This window comes from Spea bombifrons, chromosome 2 (assembly GCF_027358695.1).
Source record: "Spea bombifrons isolate aSpeBom1 chromosome 2, aSpeBom1.2.pri, whole genome shotgun sequence".
NCBI classification, from domain to species: Eukaryota; Metazoa; Chordata; class Amphibia; order Anura; family Pelobatidae; genus Spea; species Spea bombifrons.
In genome coordinates, this window is record NC_071088.1 from 24,452,697 (window position 1) to 24,472,205 (window position 19,509).

General features: G+C 37.8%; 1 protein-coding gene across 1 annotated transcript in view; it reads left to right on the forward strand.

Annotated features, from left to right (window-relative positions):
* Positions 1–2,671: 2,671 nt before the first annotated feature.
* The window catches only part of RAP1GAP2 (RAP1 GTPase activating protein 2), a 215,044-nt gene continuing 198,206 nt past the window's right edge, over positions 2,672–19,509 (forward strand). The window contains exons 1-2 of the mRNA XM_053457170.1: positions 2,672–2,798; positions 18,364–18,399. Coding sequence (XP_053313145.1) covers positions 2,755–2,798; positions 18,364–18,399 — 80 coding nt within the window. The 5' untranslated portion in view covers positions 2,672–2,754. The remainder of the gene's footprint in view (positions 2,799–18,363; positions 18,400–19,509) is intronic.

Sequence of the window (19,509 nt, forward strand, 5' to 3'; positions counted from 1 at the left end):
TGTTTTTGTATTATACAAAGCAAAGAACCCTTAGTCATTATCATTTGAAGACAAATCACAATTTGGTTGACATTTAGTAAGCTGATGTAGTCTGTGATCCTGGATAAAGAAAATGAACCCCACCTAATTTACCTAACTTCACTTATTAAAACTACCTACAGTGTGGTTCAATTCCTCCAAAGTTATGGTTCAATTCCTTCAAAAATGTATAAAAGCGCCTTGTACTGTAGTTACAAACTTTTTTCTCAAGGCGAATGGCACCAAGAAAGGGCTGGCACTTTTTGGATCATGGGGTCAGGTAAAGTCAGGTGGCCCCTTGCTTCCCCCACTGGCACAAATATTTACACATTTTCACACTTGCACAAATGTACATACTCACGCCAACACATACATACTCAATACTAACACACACTTACATATATTCACAGAAGGACACGAAAAAATGCCCTGGGGCCAGGGCCGGCCCGACAATGGAGCCGAGTGGGGCAACCGCTCCAGGCGGCACTTTTGAAGGGGCGGCACTTTGCACATCCATGCTCACACACACAAGTACACATCCATGCTCACACACACAAGTACACATCCATGCTCACACACACACGTACACATGCATGCTCAAAAACACACATAAGTATATATATACGTGACCCCGATACGTTCCTGTCTTCCCATGCCGGTTCAAAATAGTTTAGGAAGGGCCCTTTCTAAACTTTTTTGAACCGTTACGAGGAGACAGGAAGAAGTGGGTCACACCAGGCCCCCTAGAGGTTACGCCTGTAGTTACACCAGTGTTGCCGATCCAATTGCAGACAGTGAGAGACAACATTTTTACCAAAATTAGTAAAAGGGTTCTTAACTACATCCCCTTTGCTGTTTGTGAGCCGAAATTACTTATCGTCACTTCTGGAGCAGTAAGACAAGAACTCGACACCCGGCCTCAGCGAATTTTCGGATATTCACGCTAACATCATCAGTTGGAGAGCTCCAGAAAATGCAGTGCATCTGTGTAACTTGATTTTTGAAAATTCCAACAGGAGATGAAACATAACTTTGGCTTCTAACAGAGAAGCCAGTTATTTAAAATTATTATCTTCAGTCGGGTTGATATATTTGGCAAAACGGTGGCACAACTGGTATATAAGTATGTCAGCTGTCTGTCCCAAAGTCAATTACTTCTTATGTCATCAAGTCCTGTCCTGACCCTTATCTTCATGCCCCATTACAAAGACTGGCTGACTCAATCCACAACAATCAGAAATGTAGCGATAGGGGAGAGATAGGTTAATGGGGAGGAATAATCATTTGGATCCTGGGAAAAGGAAAATAACAGGATTGCTGCCATGAATGCACACTATGTGTGATCTTAGTAGGCTTATGTTGCTTAAGATCTGCAATAACATTATATATTACACTATTTAGAACTGTGATTATATAAGATTAGGTGGAAAAATGACAGATTTGGTTTAAACCGCGCTAAAAGTTTGGAGTTAATAAATGTGTATCTCAGCTATATAATGCAATGTGTATTTTATTAGTAGCCTCGACACTTTTAAACAACTGTTACATGTTTCCACTGAAAGTGTTATCAGTAAATATCACACATCCAACTTCCTCTCAGATACCCACACCCTCGTTTCAAGTTATTCTTGTTCTCAAATGTATCTCTTCCTAAAAATATGATTTCTCTCTTGTACTTTAGTGTATCCCTTAATGCATTTTACTGATAGACTGACAGGGCGATGTTTAACAGCACCGACGATTGCTCTTCAATGCATTTTGACTGCCAGCTTAGCGACCAGTGGAGTGAATCAAATATCCAGATCCAGCTTATACTTATGAATGCTCGATGTTGGCAGCGTAATACCTGCTGCCCGGTCAAAAGACAGACAGGATCACCTGCCAATCCAGTTATTGTGGACTACAACTCCCATTACTGTCAGCCAGATTGACTAAGATGAAGGGCGATATTGCAGTGTAAAAAGTGCTGTTTTTGAAATGTAAAAGAGAATGCGGCAAGTCACCTAGAGTATTGTATACAGTTCTGAAGACCCCATCTCCGGAAATATATTGGCATTCTGGAGAGCGTTTAGGTACTTAAATGATGAATGGTTTGCAGCATAAACATTATCAGGAAAGACTAAGGGATCTCAATATCTACGGCTTGGAGAAAAGGGAGAGAGGATGGGATCGAAACATTGAAATACTTAAAGGGGTTAAACTAAGTACAAGAGGGATGTTTATTTCAAGGGAGGAGAAATGTTATAACAAAAGGTCGCGACCTAAAACTAGAGGATCAGAGATTTAAATGTAATGTAAGGAAGTTTTACTTTACTGAGTGGGTGGTAGATAAGTGGAACCACTTCCTGGCAGAAGTGGTAGATGTTGACACAGTAAGGCAATTTAAACATGCATGGCCACAATGAAATGACCAGCGGTCTCAACAATCAGGCACCCAGCCTCAGATAGATCAGGGCTCCTCCTCAAAGTGAAAGAAGTTGACTTCAACATTTCTTGCTGAGAGAGGTCAATGAACGAGCTAAAGCAGGAAGCTGAGGGACTAGAGGATTTGCTACAGGGCTTGGAGCACAGCTTGTGAGCGGTGCCAGCCTGAGAGTGCTTATGAGTCTTAGCGCTAGCTGGAGCTCTCCTCTCCTCTCCTGCTTCTTCTCTCCTTCACTCCTCATCTGGCTGTGCTGCTATCATCAGGAGCAGAGGTCGTTGCTACAGACGCCAGGGTGATCAGGACCAGCGGAGATGTTTAGAAGAAAACGCAGTGTCTCCTTTGGAGGATACGGCTGGTAGGTTTGGGGGTCCATTTAACTTTATGAAAGATATTCTGCCTGCAGGAGGAATAGCATTTACCCCCCCCTTTCTGCTACAGGGACTAGTAACACATTGCAAAGCAGTATATTCTGTACTGCAGCTCTGTTTGATCCAACATTCAGCGGATGGGAATAGGTTAAAAAGCTTCTTGTTTGATATTTACATGTTTTACTCTTTAGTGCAGTGTGTGTAATAGAGATCTTAACTCCTTCAGGACCAGAATGTGCATTCATTGTGGTGTGCTTCCCCTTCTTTGGCAATACATTAACTACATATGTTAAAGTGAAATGTTACACTCTTGTAATTGTTACAATGATAAACTCCATGGGGTTAATTCTAATAGATGGGTGTTCTTGTAACACCCACTTATGATCCTGAGGGGTACTTGGAGTGGGTCAGGGTACTATAATGTCAAGGATGACAGCTGTTGATTTCATGCAGGGTCATATTAACTTGACAACCCAGTTCCCTTTAGAGACATTAATTATGAATTATTATTAATATTATTATTATTTTATTATTATTATTATTAATTTAATTATATTATTATCATTATTATTAATTTAATTATATTATTATCATTATTATTAATTTAATTATATTATTATCATTATTGTTAATAATAATAACGATAATATTATTATTATTATTATTATTAGTTCCCCAGGTTGTGTAATGTGCTGCTGTTGTAGCTGTGTGTGTATGTGATTTCAGTGGCACTGGATCATGTATGTGTGTTGCTGACTTTGACCTGTAAGGTTACAGAGGAGCAGACTGTTCAGATGTACGAGAAATGGTAGCATCTGACAAATATCACAGAGCCCAGTGAATGGAATCCTATTGTGTGCATTTGCAACATTAGAGATTGTAACATAGGGAGTTACTTAGAAAGCAGGCAGGCTTTTGGTGATTTTAGTGTTTTGCTACCAACAAGACTTCAAGGTTCAAATGTGTTCATGACGTGTAGAACGGTTGTTTTCCCAAAACAGATCTTCCCGCGTTTACCCCACCTCCATCTAATCTCAGAGGTTTTTTTTAAATGTTATTTTAAAACTACTGCATAAAAATGTGTATTGGTATAGATACACTTCTAACATTTGCCAGCAGTATGCCATTGTCTAGTGGGCTTGATGACTCAATTTCTGGCATTGCCAGTTTCCTGCACAGTGGCATCGCCAGTGCTTATTGTCTACAAGACCAGGCAGTGCCCAAAGTGCCACTTTCATAGAGATGGTAACAGAGAAGAGCTTGGTGGGAACCCCACTCACAATCATCATTGCCTTGACCAATGTTAAGCGCTCGTTGCTTGTTATTCTCTCTATTACTCCCTATACCCTGTCTGTACTATGTATTTCATACCGGGGTGAGGTGCAAGGTGAAAGTTATACCTATAGATGCCTGGAGGGTAAATCTAGAGTTTGATGTCACGGTTGGGTAGATCCAAAATACATCCACGTGCTTATTTGCAAACATTAGTTTCCTATCCCCCAGTAAGTAGATACGGTTTTCATAGCACTTTAATATGTGGTTCCAATAAACATTTTGTTTACATCGATGATTACAGTAGAAATATCTGAAGGCAGATACATTTTTTTGTACCTAATATAAATTGCAGAGAACTGGAAGAGTTACGTTAACAGATGATATTCCCCCATGGCTGATGTCTATTATATCTCTAGGGGAACAAGTTATTTGAGGGTGAGTGGATTTATGCATTTTAAAACGCTCTTGAAAACACAGCCCTGATACCGAAAAAGGGAAAAATCTCCTGATTGCGCCTACACTGTGCTTGCCGTGTAATATTTATAATAATGGCTCTACCTGTTCATCTACGTGAATGATTTATGTGGCCATGACTGTAACTTGGTGAACATAGTTCTTTATAAAGTAATAATAAAAAAGTAATAATCTGAGGCTACACCAGCTTGGTGGCCTAGTGCAATCCAGAAGCTTGTTTCTAACTCTCATCAGCCCCAGGCAGCCTTTGGCTATCGATTTACCATGGTTAAAATCATCAGCGACCAAAGTCGTTACAACTTGCAGAATTCATAAGTCATTTCTTTAAGTGTTTCCCGAGAGTTAATAATTATTTATTGACTTACATTCTGCAGCACTGTACAACATCACATTTAGCATCGGTAAACATGGGATATATTAAGTCAACCTCTCTTTGTGGCTGACAGTGATGTGAGTATACTCCAACAACAGCAGTACAGCAGTACATGGTATGCATGTGGACTGCATGGGTATTTGAATACATGTGACACGTTTCTATTGGTACATTTAAAGTTATATTCTTTAGACCATGTGTATGTATTATGTACATATAACCACATTTTTAATACACTGGGGTTGGTCGGGGCACATGGCGGCAAACAGCCACGCAAAAATTTCAAGTCTTTTATGACCTTTCCTAGGTTTCTATCGCAAACTCTGTGGTATTTGCCGTCGGTGTTATTCAATTAACTCCTTAACAGGCTTATTACTTTGGTGGCCACTAAACAGCAGTCTTTTGAATTAACAGCTGGTATTGTTTGATTCCTGGTGTGAATCGAATGCATTTTGTTTAATACTCTTGTGTTTCCTTGCTTTCCACAGCCCCAATCAAATCGCATATATATATATATATATACACATATTACATCAAAGGGTCTTTGCATAATCTACAAAGATGAATTTCTACTTACACATCAGAACTCTATACCTCCCAAAAGTCTCGATTTGACTCAGTGTTCTCCTGTCCTGGGTCGCTTGCCCACTGTCCCGCTTTTACAGGCAGCGAGGGCCGTGGGCCTTTTGGAGAGATCCTCTGACCTTCCTTTACTTCCCTGGGGAGCAGTAAAATCAATGAAAGTCTGTGCTGAACTACAAAGTGACTCTTTCTATAAGCCGGTTAGGTGGTCATGCCCCAACCTGATGCCCTTCTAGTGGCACACCACCCTCTCCTTCACTTCTCCTCACCCCATACCTCAACACAAGTGTCCCAGTTGAGATACATGGAATGTGGAGAATTTAAGGACAGATGGAGCTGTTGTCTAGTTATCCATACCTGATAGCAAATGTCTGTATCTCTCCAAAGGTAATATAGATAACACAACCTACAGGTACAGTTCTGAGTATGCTGCTGAGTATAAGTAAATGAAACACTAAAATCATCATTCATTGTGGTGATGAATGCCCAGATATTCATCAGAAATACATTATTTCATTGTGTAAAAGTTTCCCATAGTCATCATATTTCCCTGCCCCTTAGTTGTGATAGGAATCAGAGATGCGCTTAATGATATGACTTTGCCATTAAAATAACAACTGCTTACAAAAGGTTATATGTATGGATCCATAGATTCTAATAGAAAATAAGGAACTCTTTAAGTTCAAAAAGTAATTTTCATCCCAACCAATTTGTGATAGATAACAGCTTTTCACGCCGTCGATGAAGTTCTCACTGTTCCTGCAGTGAGAGAAATATAATCTCGCTCTGTTTCGATTTAGGAGACCTTAGCTACATTGTTTACTTGAGAAATGAAAAAAGTGGAGTGGTTCTTTGGCTTGACAAATCTAATAAATTTCATTGAGAACAAATGGACCAGTTACAGAATTTCAAAAAGGACTGGTAAGAAATGGGAACATTAAAGCTTGAATTGCTATCCAATTAAAATGGATACCTGAAAAATAGTGATGACTTCCCAGGACGAACTGCTACCTCAGTTGTTCCACTACATTGCATGCCCAGAGTAGGTTTTTACCTGGTTCCACCCTTTCCTGACCTCAGATGAACCCAGAAGTACGTTATTTGAACCTTTAGTCTGCAGTCTGATATTGCCATTGCTTGGTGTCTTTTCAATGTTGCTCTCCAGTATTCTGCTTGGCCCAATTTAGTGTTTTTGACCCAACTAGTTCTTTGTGATTTCTGGTTCTTAGCCGGCATATCCAGCTACCTTGCGCCTGCCTTTTGATTTGGCCTATGCCAACTTCCAGTACTGGTTCTGGCTTGGCTTGTTTGTGACCCGACTCCTGCATGCGGTTTGGCTTCTGACATTTCTTATTCCTGGTTCCAGACTTAGCTTGCTTCATTGTTTTCTCTGTTCTAGTTGTTCTGTGGTTCCTATCTCCGCTATGGGGTCCTACAGAATACCTTTGTCATGACATTAAGTCTCTGATATGCCATAATATTGGTTATGTAGGAAAACAAAACTTGGACTTGAGGTATGTACAAAGGAGGATGAACACGTCATCAAAAAGAAGGAAAATAAATGACATGGCGAAAGGAAAAGGACTATCAGGTCAAAGATGTTAGCCTGTGCACTAAATTAAGTTTCTGTTATAAAACCACACAATATGATATGGAGATATATTTTTCTCCTTTGTGCCAGCTCATGCACAACTGCATCCACTGTGAGAGCTCTAACAAGATATAAATTTAATCGTACTAAAGTTATTTTAAACCAAAAAAATAAGAAGCTTTCTTTTCTGTAACTGCAGCAAGGCTTTGGGTATCTCTGGCATATGTAAAAAAGAAGAATCTTAAACAAGTCAAAGTAGATCATTTATCTAAAATTACATTAAAGGGACAACAAATTAAAAAAGTAAATCCGTTGATATATATAGTTGGCCTGTACATGAAACATGTACTTCTACTCTGTTCGTACCTCCTTACTTTCTTGAACCCATACTAAGATTTCTAAAACTTTCTATATTATAATCTGTAAATACATCTGGGAAAGGAACATATAGCACCAGGTGTAGGTATAGATTTAGACAGAGAATGTGGGTGGTGGAGGCCCAGACTGGCCATCCAGTTCTCGGCTTCAATCTTCTTTTGTGCCCACTATGGCAATATTAATAGACAAACATGACTCATTGGTTTTGTGTTAATAACTATGTCGAGCTTTCCTTAGTATAGCCATTCTCAATAAAACTACGGTATTATTGCTACCATTAGAGGGATGACATTTCTAGGAAACTTGTTATGCTTCTGTGGTTTGAGAACAGGCGAGTGGTAGCACAGAAGTTAAGGAAGAGGCTTAGCATTGATGTCACGCCTACTGATGTATTGTATAATGCTTCACTTTAATTTATCACTGTAAATCCAGACACAGGCAGAGGAGGCAGGAGTTTAATTAAAAATACCCGCAAATGCTAATTCACTTTATTTGTTAGCAGTCTGTGTACTTGTGTAATTGCAAGAATGTTTTTGTAATGTTTACTTACTAAAATGATGTATCCATTGCTTTTTATGGCACAAAGATAAGGTAAAGGTCAGTTTGTATACCAAATGGCAACTTTTTAAACAAGAAAAATATACAGCTGCAAAACTGATACATACTGGTACATAACTTACTTTCTTTTTTATTGTTTTCCTTATATTCCCCTTATTTTAAAAAATATATTTTAATATATTTTATTCTATAAAAAATATTTTCAGGGTTTGGGCTAGGCTCCTTAGCTCCGGTGAAGGGTAATGTTAAAGTGTACAAAAACAATTTAGACAATTGTATACTTCCAACTTTGTGGCACCAGTTTGGAGGTCCTTTCTTGTTCCAGCATGACTGTTTCCCTGAGCACAAAACAAGGTGCATAAGAACATGATTTGATCAGCCTGGTGTGGAGGAACTCAAGTGTCCTGCACAAAACCCTGACCTTAAGCCCACTGAACACCTTTGGGATGAATTGGAACGTGGATTAAAAGCCACAAGTCTAACATACATGCCTGACCCCACAAATCCTCTTTTTGCCTGAATGGTCACAAATACACTCCAAGATCTTATGGAAAACCTTCCCAGAATAGTAGAGGGTGTTATAGCTGCAAATATGGGAGGATAACTCCATATTAATGCCCATGGTTTTGGAATGAGATGTCGAATAAGCTGATATAGGTGTAATGGTCAAATGTCTATATATTTTTGGTCATATAGTGTATATTGTACAGCTTTACATGCATGCCGGGAAACTCCCTGGGTTTGAAGTGCTTCCTAGGGTCTCCAGGTCACTCTTTTTCTCTCCGGGGCAGCAGAGCTTTATTTAGCCACAAGCCGTTTTACATAGTCTACCTTTTTTAATGGTTTGTACCCTGTGTTGTACCCTTTTTTAATCTCGCTCCTGCTGATTTTTGGTCCACTCCCGCCCGCTCCTGTAACATGTGTGTCCAATCCCGCCCGCTCCCGTCACATATGTGGTCAATCCTGACCGCTCCCGCCACATATGTGGTCAATCCTGACCGCTCCAGCCACATATGTGGTCAATCACGCCCACCTCCTTACCTGAACTGCAGATTTCTCGCGCTGTCCCGCAAGGCTGCCTTCATGTTACTCCCTCACAGCGTCTCTTCTCTTGTTCCGCCCAGGGAGTCACGGGAAGTGACGTCACATCACGTGACTCTGCTGTGTTCCTGGGCGTAGCAAGAGAGGAGATGCGGAGCAGGAGAAGAGACAGAGGGAGCAGTGCGAAGGCAGCCTTGCGGGACTGCGCGGGATTGCAGGTACTGTGTTTGACCGTCCGCTCCCGCCCACAACACCAGCATGCCCGCCCATGCCCGCAAGTTTTTTGGCGTGTCCCGCCCACCTGAAACGTTACATACATCCATAGCTCTAGTGGTTTTTATAATGCTGTTATTCCTAATTTTCCCAGAATAGATACCCATGGTTTTTCTAATTAAAAAGCCAGGCTTTTTGATATTACACCCAATACTTCATAGAAGTAGGCTGTCATCTAATCTTACATCCTGATATGATGACATATCTACATTCTGCCTTAGTTGGAATCCAAGAAGCCAGACTCATACCAAAGTTACTTTAAGGATTCTTATATTTTACCCCCATAACCTAATGAATCAAAAATTACTAAAATATATCACAAGCTGCCAATTTAGAATTTAGAGAATTCAAATGTTTTTGATGTCTATTAGTGGACTATAGTATTAGTATTGATCATGCTGTGCACAAATCCCTTAGTAGATCATAAATCCTACACAGATTTGTGATAATAATAACACAATATATATCAGAGGTAGATTGAACTATGGTTAACATAATTATATTTTCAAAATAAAATAACATTAAATCAAAATAAAAAAATAATTAATGATATGGACCACAGTGATCACATTAAGCCATCTTTGAGAATAACCTCGAGTTGTTAGAGAGATTTCACAGGTCTAAAAAGACCCAAAGGAGACCTCTAGTTATGCACTAATTAGAGCAGCACAAAAAGATGAAGTAAATAATAATAGTAATAATATGAAAAAATAAAAAGTGTAACAAAAGTGCCTCAACCCAAATGTATTAAAAAAAAATAAAACCAGTGTACCATGTAAGAGAGAGTTTTGTATATGTATATGGGCTATAACTGCATTCAGGGGATGATGGTGAACATGCATTTTTAACAGTGGCACCTATCATATGAAAGAAATCCTTAGCCAAATATTTTTACTCTTGCCTTATAGCATTTTGGCTTCCATATTGAACAAGATGGTTCAGCAAAACCTACCAACCTTGGATAGGTTTAGGAAATTGCTTATGTAATAACTTAGTTTTAGATATCAATGCTAAAAAAATTACCCTGTCTACTGTTGTAGAAGAATGCTTTAAAAAAAATCATGTTTTTTCTAGCAAATGTTTGAATTTCTCTTACCTTGTTCTGTAACATAGAGTTGTTACTATTCTAGACTAAAGTCATGTGACTGCAACTTGGCATTCTCACTTCTAGGGAAAGCTATTAGTGTGGTAGAAGAAAGTAGTGGTTTATATTTTTTGTATATATATATATATATATATATATATATAAATATAGCTTATGCTTTGAAACTGTAAGTGGTTTATTTACAGTAACATGTAAAAGGCCTGATTATATAAATGGCCTACTGGATCCAGGCTAACCTCAGCTGCTTGTGATCTCCAAGGAATAGTGCTCTCTGTTGCGTAATAATACATTAGACTGAGCTTAGCTCTTGCTTATCACAGGCAAAATAGAATATATGTAGTATGCAATTTTAACATTAAACTGATTTTCCATTTATTAGCGCTACATAATTTGTAAAATCCTGGATTTACTGGCGGAAAGAAGTGATAACGGTTGAAGATAGTGTTTTTCGGATAAGAGCAAAGGTGTAGGGAATGCAGTGTTGCTCATTGCTCTGTAATTCAGGAGGATATGGAGAGCCAATACAGGATGGCAGATGATAAACAATCAGATAATACAATCAGTCTGGAAAATTATTCAAGATGGATTGGAGCAGTGAAAGGTGGGAGAGGTGAGCCCAGTTAGTCGGGAGTTGCAGTAATCCAAATGAGATACCACAAGGGAACAAATCAGTACTTTAACAGTATCTTTTGTAAGAAAGAATGAAGATGAAGCATTTGAACAAGGCAGCAAACTTGGTCTATTGGATAGAAGGGGCATCTTATCCTACGTAATGTGGGAAAGCCAACAGGTCCCATTCATAGACCCTCTTTGCATAGGGTAGATTCCTTGTGTATTATGTGATACATGATGACTGTATTTTGATGATAACCCTCACTGCAGGTAAGTATTTTCAGAAACTCCACCAAATATACTAAATTAAGATTTTATCAGGTAGACAAACCACCAAATTCCCTTATTTTCGTTCTTCATTGTTTTTTGTAATGTTTCCATTTTCCATCTTCTATAGCAGGGGCGTCCAACCTGCGGCCCTCCAGCTGCTGCAGGACGACATCTCCCATAATGCTAAGGGACTGGCTGAGGAGGATGGGAGATGTAGTCCTGCAGCAGCCGGAGGGACGCAGGTTGGACGCCCCTGTTCTATAGGGATACAATGATTTAGATATTATATATATATATATATATATATATATATATATATATATACACATAGATATAAACTAATACACCACTAACCACTAACATAAAATAATATATGACCATACTCCTGTTCTTGGTAACGCTTTTCTCGCTCCATTCATATTCCTATTATAACAATGCAATGTTTGTAAACCCAGGACATACTTAAAAACAAGAGAAATCTCAATGTATCCTTCCTGGTAAAATACTTTATAAATAAAAAATAATACTGCATATACATGGTTCACAATCACTAGCTAATGTATATATAAAATATATATACTGGGTGCAGTAGTGGTTAGCAAACTCACTCAACTCTTCAGAGAAGACAGGCCATTCTTCATCAATTACATAAAAGGGAAGAGTGAATTGGTCACTGTGGCTTAATCCAATATTTGTGGATGATTGGTGGAAATAGAATAATATGGTCCCATACCTCCCAACTGTCCTGGTTTTTGCAGGACAGTACCTGATTTTCAGACACTGTCCCCCTGTCTCAAAGGAGAACATGGGTCAGTTAGGGAGATCCCCTGGGAGGTGTAAAATCAATGGAGGTCTGTGCTCCCACGTGGCCTCGTGTCGAGATGGCTATTCAGGAAAGGTGGGCATCACCAACTTCCTGGTCTTGTCCCTACCTTTGTGTCACCCCCCAAAGACAGGTGTCCCAATATGGACACCTGAAATGATGAGGGTATGTGGTTTGGTAATAATTTTCTGACTTCCCAGCTTATTGTATGGCAGGAAAGACCAACCTCTTTTTCTGGAGAGAGGTCTATGCTATAGTTATCCTGTTGTTTTGTTGATTTAAGATATCAACCAGCTGAGCTATGGGCTTTCTATCAGCTGATTCAGAGGGTATAATTACTTGGTTTGAAGGGCGCTGATAGTTTCCCTGGACTCATCCAAAACCCCTTTGTACCAGGACAAAACTGTTAGTGATAAATGAGGCGTAAACTTGCTATGAAAATTATATATTGCCGTTTGCTGCAAGCAAACATGCTGGTACCTGTATGTTTGCTGCATAACCAATTTATCAAGTAAATACATTTTAAAAAGAAATACAATATTGGTATTTCACTTAAAATGACGTTTATATATTAACACCTTAGTGACCAATGAAGTGCCAGTCGCACAAGAACGGTCAGTAAAAAAAAAATGGAAAAAAATAAAATATATCTAAAATACATCTAAAAAAAAATGTGGTAACATGTAAAAATAATTATGCAGCGATGTTACCATCAGGGAAACCATCCAGTTGCAGCAAAATGTAAAAAAAAGTAAAAAAAGTAATAAAATAAAAAAATTAAGTTTATTATTATGAGCAAGTGCTAAAATTAGCACTGTATCTCCCCAAAAATCATGACATGGAAAGAGTTAAAATACTAGCGTTTCAAATACCCAAGGTTTGATGGGGTAAATTGGAGTGGCTGGGTTCAAAGGTCATAGGCACACAATGACCAAAATGGGGGAAAAAGCACACTGTGGCCTTTTATCCCCCAAACAAGACAAACCCATGCATGGGTGCTATCATTGTACTCAAGAGAGTTGCTGAACACATATTGGGGTGTCCTTTGACAAGGATATAAACCAGGAGTGGTAAACTCATACCTGAAGTACAATATGTGTGAAAAAAACCACACAAAAAATACCACCACAAGTTTTGACAAATGCTGGTGGTAAAATTAGTGCATGGAAAAGTTTAAAACTAGCATTTGAATTAACTTGTCGTGTCTAGTTTTCAAAAATATATGGTTTGATGGGATAAATTGAATTAGTCGGCTTCAAAGATGGCCCAATTATGACATGGGGACAATAGGACCAGTTACATGTTCCAAGTTAAAAAATGCGCACTTTCCAGTGCATGGGGGGTGTCACTGTACTTGGGAGATGTTGCTGAACACATATTGGGGTGACAGTGATATATGTAAATCCATACCTGAAGTATAATTTGTGTGATAAAAAACACAAAATAAATTATTACTGCATGGAAAGGGTTAAAATACCAGCATTTGAAATACCTTGGGGTCTCTACTTTTAAAAAATATATGGTTTGATGGGGTGAATAGAATTGACCTGCTTCAAAGATACCCGAAATAGCACATGAGGGCAGAATGACCAGATTTGAAAAAAATGGTTTTGAAATAGCAAAACACTGCTTGTACTTATTGCCCAATAACTTGCAGAGAAAAGAAAAAAACCATAAAAACATTGGGTATTTAGAAACTCAAGACAAATAGTAGAATCTATTTAGCAGGTTTTTTTATTAGCTTTTTTAATGAGTAAAAGATTTTTCAAATAAAAGTGAGAAAAAGTGTTTTTTTTAATTTTTCAGAATATTTTATTTTTGTTATAGTAAATTAGATGATATGATCAAAAAGCCCTTCTTGTCCTGAAAAAAACAATAAATAACTTGTGTGGGTACACAAAAAAAAATTCTCTGGTCAAAAGGGGACAATAAATAAAAAAAACAGACTGGTCCTTAAGGGTTTAAAAATAATCAATAATGATAAGTTAGTAAACATTAACAGTTGTGGTCTTTTGGGCACTATATAGGAAAACATTCTTTTTGGGTGAAGACAATCTCAACATCATATTACAGACTGCAGTCTGCAGTTAACTGCATTAATTACCAGGAATAAACCAAGATAAATGTTAGTGCATCTCTTCAGATATTGTATTTTTTCTATATCATGTGCTTTTTGGATAAAATATATATAAGGTTTCCACTTTAAAGTTCTGGGTGAGGTGTAATGAAACAATAGGAACAATCTATATGGATGCAAGGGACATAAAGCTGATGAGAACTTAGTTCTAGCTCTCAATTCTCATTTCTTCTCCAGCCAATTCTGGTCCCTAATTAACTCTCATAAAACCCATGAGCAGCAAGTTACAACCATACATATAGAAAATATAAAGACAGAAAAAGAGTGGGTAAGATAATAATCACATACTGTGCTCGTATATGGGCCTTTGTGAATAGCCACAAGCATGCAAAGGAATGTGGCTAGATTAAAAAAACTGCACAAAGTGTGTAAGCATTATCCAAAATAATATCAGGGCTCTTTATTGTGTCTTCTAAACTCTGCCTCTGCTCCCTCTGTGCAACACTGTAGCACGCAAAGAAGAAAGGAGGCGCACCGGATACAATCTGCGCATTTCTGCCCGTATGTGCAATAAATTGTGAGAAGACATTTCGAGGCACAATGATAGGACAAATTAGCCCATTAAAAAAGATGCATTGTGCATCAAAACATCTGTGCATGTTTCTGCCCAGCATGTGCAACAAATTGTAAAGATTTCACTGTATCCAGTGTGCCTCAGCGTCCGTTCTTAGGAGTTTGTGGTTATGGTTACATCATTTTTGGGAAAACCGGGACATTTCCTTTTTCCTATTCTAAAATACTCGCTTAAAAACTACATTTAATCCCCCCACTGCAGAAAGAAAAAGCTACTCAAAGAAAAGCTGTTCAAAACAAGGCATTACTAGAATTACGCCACGTTTTTTGATCACTATCTACTAATACTTTCAACTGATGAAATGTATTTTGTTCTCGTGTATTCGTGTCTCTCTCCACCTCACGATATGATGCAAAAAATGCAAACGTTCCAGTGCATCGCATCCTTATGTGTTTCTCAAATTGCACTAAATGCTGTGAGTTGGTGCCACATTATGGGAGCCACTGTGCTTTATCTTACTACCGATACCCTTGGGTTATTTTATAGATAAATGTATAAATATACTTTTTTTTAAAAAAAACAAATCGTATTGGATTTCTAATTTTTCCAACATTCTAAATTCTATATGCTAAATACGGTTAAGGCATTGACACCTTACATTAATTCTGTTTTCAGAATCGGCGTGGTTATTCCTGTCCATCCGGTTATCTCAAAGGTCACTTGACCGAATCAACAACAATCAGCAGCTTAACAACAAGACATGTTGTTAAGCTGCTGATTGTTGTTGATTTGTTCAGGTGACCTTTGTCCATTTGTAGGAGAAAGAAGAAAACTTCAAGACAGGAAATCTATTAAATATGCTGGCTTTGCAATCATTTGCCACAGATGGCAGCCCTCCTCAGAACAGCTGTAGTTGACAAGACAAAGCTGTAAAGCATGATCTACTATGGGTAGTTTTAATAAATTAACTTAGTTATGGTAAAAGCTACAACTGTTTCCCTTTAAGAAATGGTTGCTTCTAGCTCCTGTATTCTATTCCGGCCACGCAATCATTTTCTTTAAAGGCAAATATCTTCTCTGTGATGTTTTGTGTATGATTCGGAAAAGTCTTGAAGACCACCAATTCAGAAGGACAGCCATAGTCTATCATTTTAATAAGATCCATCTTCCAATCCACAAAAATGTAATATAAAACTGTAAAGTTACAATAATATAACGGTTATGACTGTTATGTGCAAAATCTTTTTTTTTGCATTTGTATATACTGTAAATATTTTTCAACCTTGGAAAGTCTTGAAAATATACAATTGTGTGTTTATAGTAAAATGCGTTCTAACAACTGACTGACATATTGTTACTGGATTCAACTAGTTGCTGTCAGAAACTCTTTGACTTCTATTCCAGTTCTATCTACAATTTTATTCTTTCCACACCTTGTGCTGAGAAATGTTATTTATTGAGATGTTCTACTGTACAGAGTGAAAGAGAAAACTGGTCACTCATGGAGATGCCATAGTTACCCATATTAAAATGCATGGCTACTGATTTGGTTCTTGAGCAAATCAAATTTACTTAAGAAAGACAAATTCAAAGCCAACCCCTTTACATTAATATGGATTATAAAGAGTCAGAAATGACTGAAACGTTGACTTTGTTTGAATAAAGAAACATTGTTGATTTAAAGACCTGACCTGATTTAAAGAGTGCTGACCATCTCTTGAAAGTGCTTTATATATATATATATAGTGTTTGGAGTCTAATGTTAGGAACAGCAATATCAAGTATGATGTTTATAAAAAACTGGAAAGACATGAAACATTTGGCGGTCTCATACCGTAAAATTATTATTGCTTCTTTAATTGCTAGCACAGATTAACAAATTATGCTTCTCAGTTAATATATACCCACTGGTTCACTTAATTTATTTTAAACACAGACTTTTTTGTTTTAATTAAATAAGATAAGCTAATTTCTCCCAGTCACATCTGTAGTTTTGTAATTGCATTAAATAAATGGGCTCCAAACATACAACACTGTGAAAAGGTATTTGCCCCGTCCCTATTTCTTCGATTTGTGCATATTTGTCACACTTTAACAACAAAAAATATTTTAATTGGGTTCAATTTTACAAGACTGATGATTACTGCCAGCCCTGATGAATCTAACACAACAAGTGAAGTAGGCTAACATCTCTCAGTATTAAAAATTTACAAAGCCATTTCTAAGGCTCTGGGACTCCCAACAAGCCATGGTGAGAGCTATTATGTACAAATGGAGAAAGTTTGGAACAGTGGTGCACCTCCCAGGTGTGGCTGGCCTACCAAAATTCCTCCAAAAGTGCATCAGTGACTCCAGGAGGTCACAAAAGAACCCAGACCAACATGTAAAGAACTGCAGGCCTCACTTACCCCTTCTTTCTCTTTATCTCTCCCGTCTCTTTGATCCTCCCCTTTCTCATTTTCTCTTTTATTTATTTTTATCTTTCCTTTTTCTCTATATCTCTTCCATTTTTCTTTTTCTCTCCCCTTTCTCCTTTGATCCCCTTCTCATTATCTTTCCTCCTATTTCTCCTTATCTTTTCTTTCTATCTCACCCCTTCTCTTTATCACCCTTTTTCTTTTGTTCTGTTTATCTTCTCATTCTTAATCTTTCTCTCCTCCTCATGTATCTTTATCTTTCCATTTTCTCCCCTTTCTCTTTATCTCTCCTCCTCTTTACCTCATGCCTTTTCCCTATCGCTCGCCTTTTTGTTTATTTTTCATCTCATGACTTCCTTTTCTTTTTATCTCTTCTCCTTTCCCTTTAGCTCTCTCCTTTTTCTTTACCTCTTCTTCTCTCTGATCCCCCCTTCTCATTACCTCTCCTTTTCTATTTATCTCTCTTTTCTATCTCTGCTTTCTCTCTATCATTTCCCTTTCTTTATCTGCCTTTGTTCTCTTTATCGCCCCACTACTTTCTCTCTTTCTTGTCTCTTTATCTCTCTTTTCTCCTCTTTCTTTTTATCTCCCCTTCCTCTTTCTCTGTATAGCTCCATTTTCTCTTTTATCTTACCCCTTTTGTCAGGGACTGGGTCCATAAAGATGACTGTAATGACCCAGAGCACCCAATGATGATGGAATGGAGGAATTCATGCGCAGTAGCGGAGTTGGGCAGGGAGGCTGCACTCTCCAGGGTGTTGAGCACCTAGGGTTGTGCGGCCACATACGAGGGCCCTGACATAGCAGCGGATGTTGAAAATAAATGTATTAATGAAGCTTTATAAGTGGCCCATGCACGTGTATATGTTAAAGTGGGTTTGCATACAATTAATGTGTTACTAGTCGAGAGCCCACAATGTGTTATGGGCATATATTTTCTCTAAGCTGACAAATATTGGCTTTCCCTGATTGAGCTTAACCATCTAACATGAAGTAGGTAATTGATCATAAGCAGATTTCAGCAGTAGCGACTCCTTCTAAGTTAAAAGTCAATGTTAACCTGCGTATGTCACATGTACTGTTTGTAAAAACTGAATAATTAATTCATGTATTGAATTTGTCTTTGCAGGATTGACAAAGCCATGCTAGCCAGTCTGAAAGTAAAGTAAGTAATTGGGTTTCATTTTACTTGTTACACTGTTCTGTAAGATTTAAGCGGATTGTGTCACTGAAATGCTAAATGATTATTATAATAGCTTTGTAGTTTTAACTTACATCTGAATTTTTAATTTGAAATTTTTAGCATATGGATATATATAAATATAGATAAGTATTGAAAAAACACTCAAGTTTGTTCACGGCAGATGTGTTGAGAAGTTAGCATAAAATAAAGGTTGATTTTATTTTATTTCTTTCCAATAAACTTACTTCATCTAAGGCTATGTGAATAGAATTATTATCATTATAATATTATGTTATAGTGTTATTAATGTAACAATGTATACTGTATACATTTAGCTCAGCATGTTTATTTGTTTCAGAGTTACATGATTAAGCGGTCAGATAAATGACAGAGGTTCAACACTGATAAATGTGTGTTTATGCTTTTGGGTAGTAGAGACACTCATCACATGGGAGACATCTGTGAAGCTTGTGACACCGACAACCAATGTTTCCAGTTGTATATGTGTCCTCTACCTTCAATAAGTGTGGCACACAGAAAATACAATTCCCACTCCCTTCTGTTTTGTGGATAATGGTCTCCCATGCCAAAAACAAATTAACCTGTTCAGAGAATCTTAATCTTATTTGTGCAAAACCGGAGCAGAAATTTCTTAAACATGCTAATTACAAATAAAATTGACTTAATACTTACAAAAACTACAAAGAAGAGCCACAATGTTGAAACAGGGAATGGTATGCTTCAGTTATGAAGATTGTCTAGCATATTAGGTTAAAATTACAGCAACAGTCCCAAATTTCCTGGGACAGCCCCGTTTCTTGGTCCTGTCTTGTCAAATGCATTACACTGTGTACAGTTAGCATTGCGTTTTAACTGTGTACGTCTAAAACACCAGCCTAAATGCTTGTAAAAAAATACATTTATTGACCAGCTTAGTTGTAGACCAGGACCCATCAACAAGCTACCGGTAGCACACTGCCACCCACCAGCTTGCGAGTCATATCTAGGGGAGCAGGGGTGATGTTCAAGTACAACTTACAAACAATACAAATATTGTTTAAATTACCGTATTGGCTCGAATATAGGCCGCAC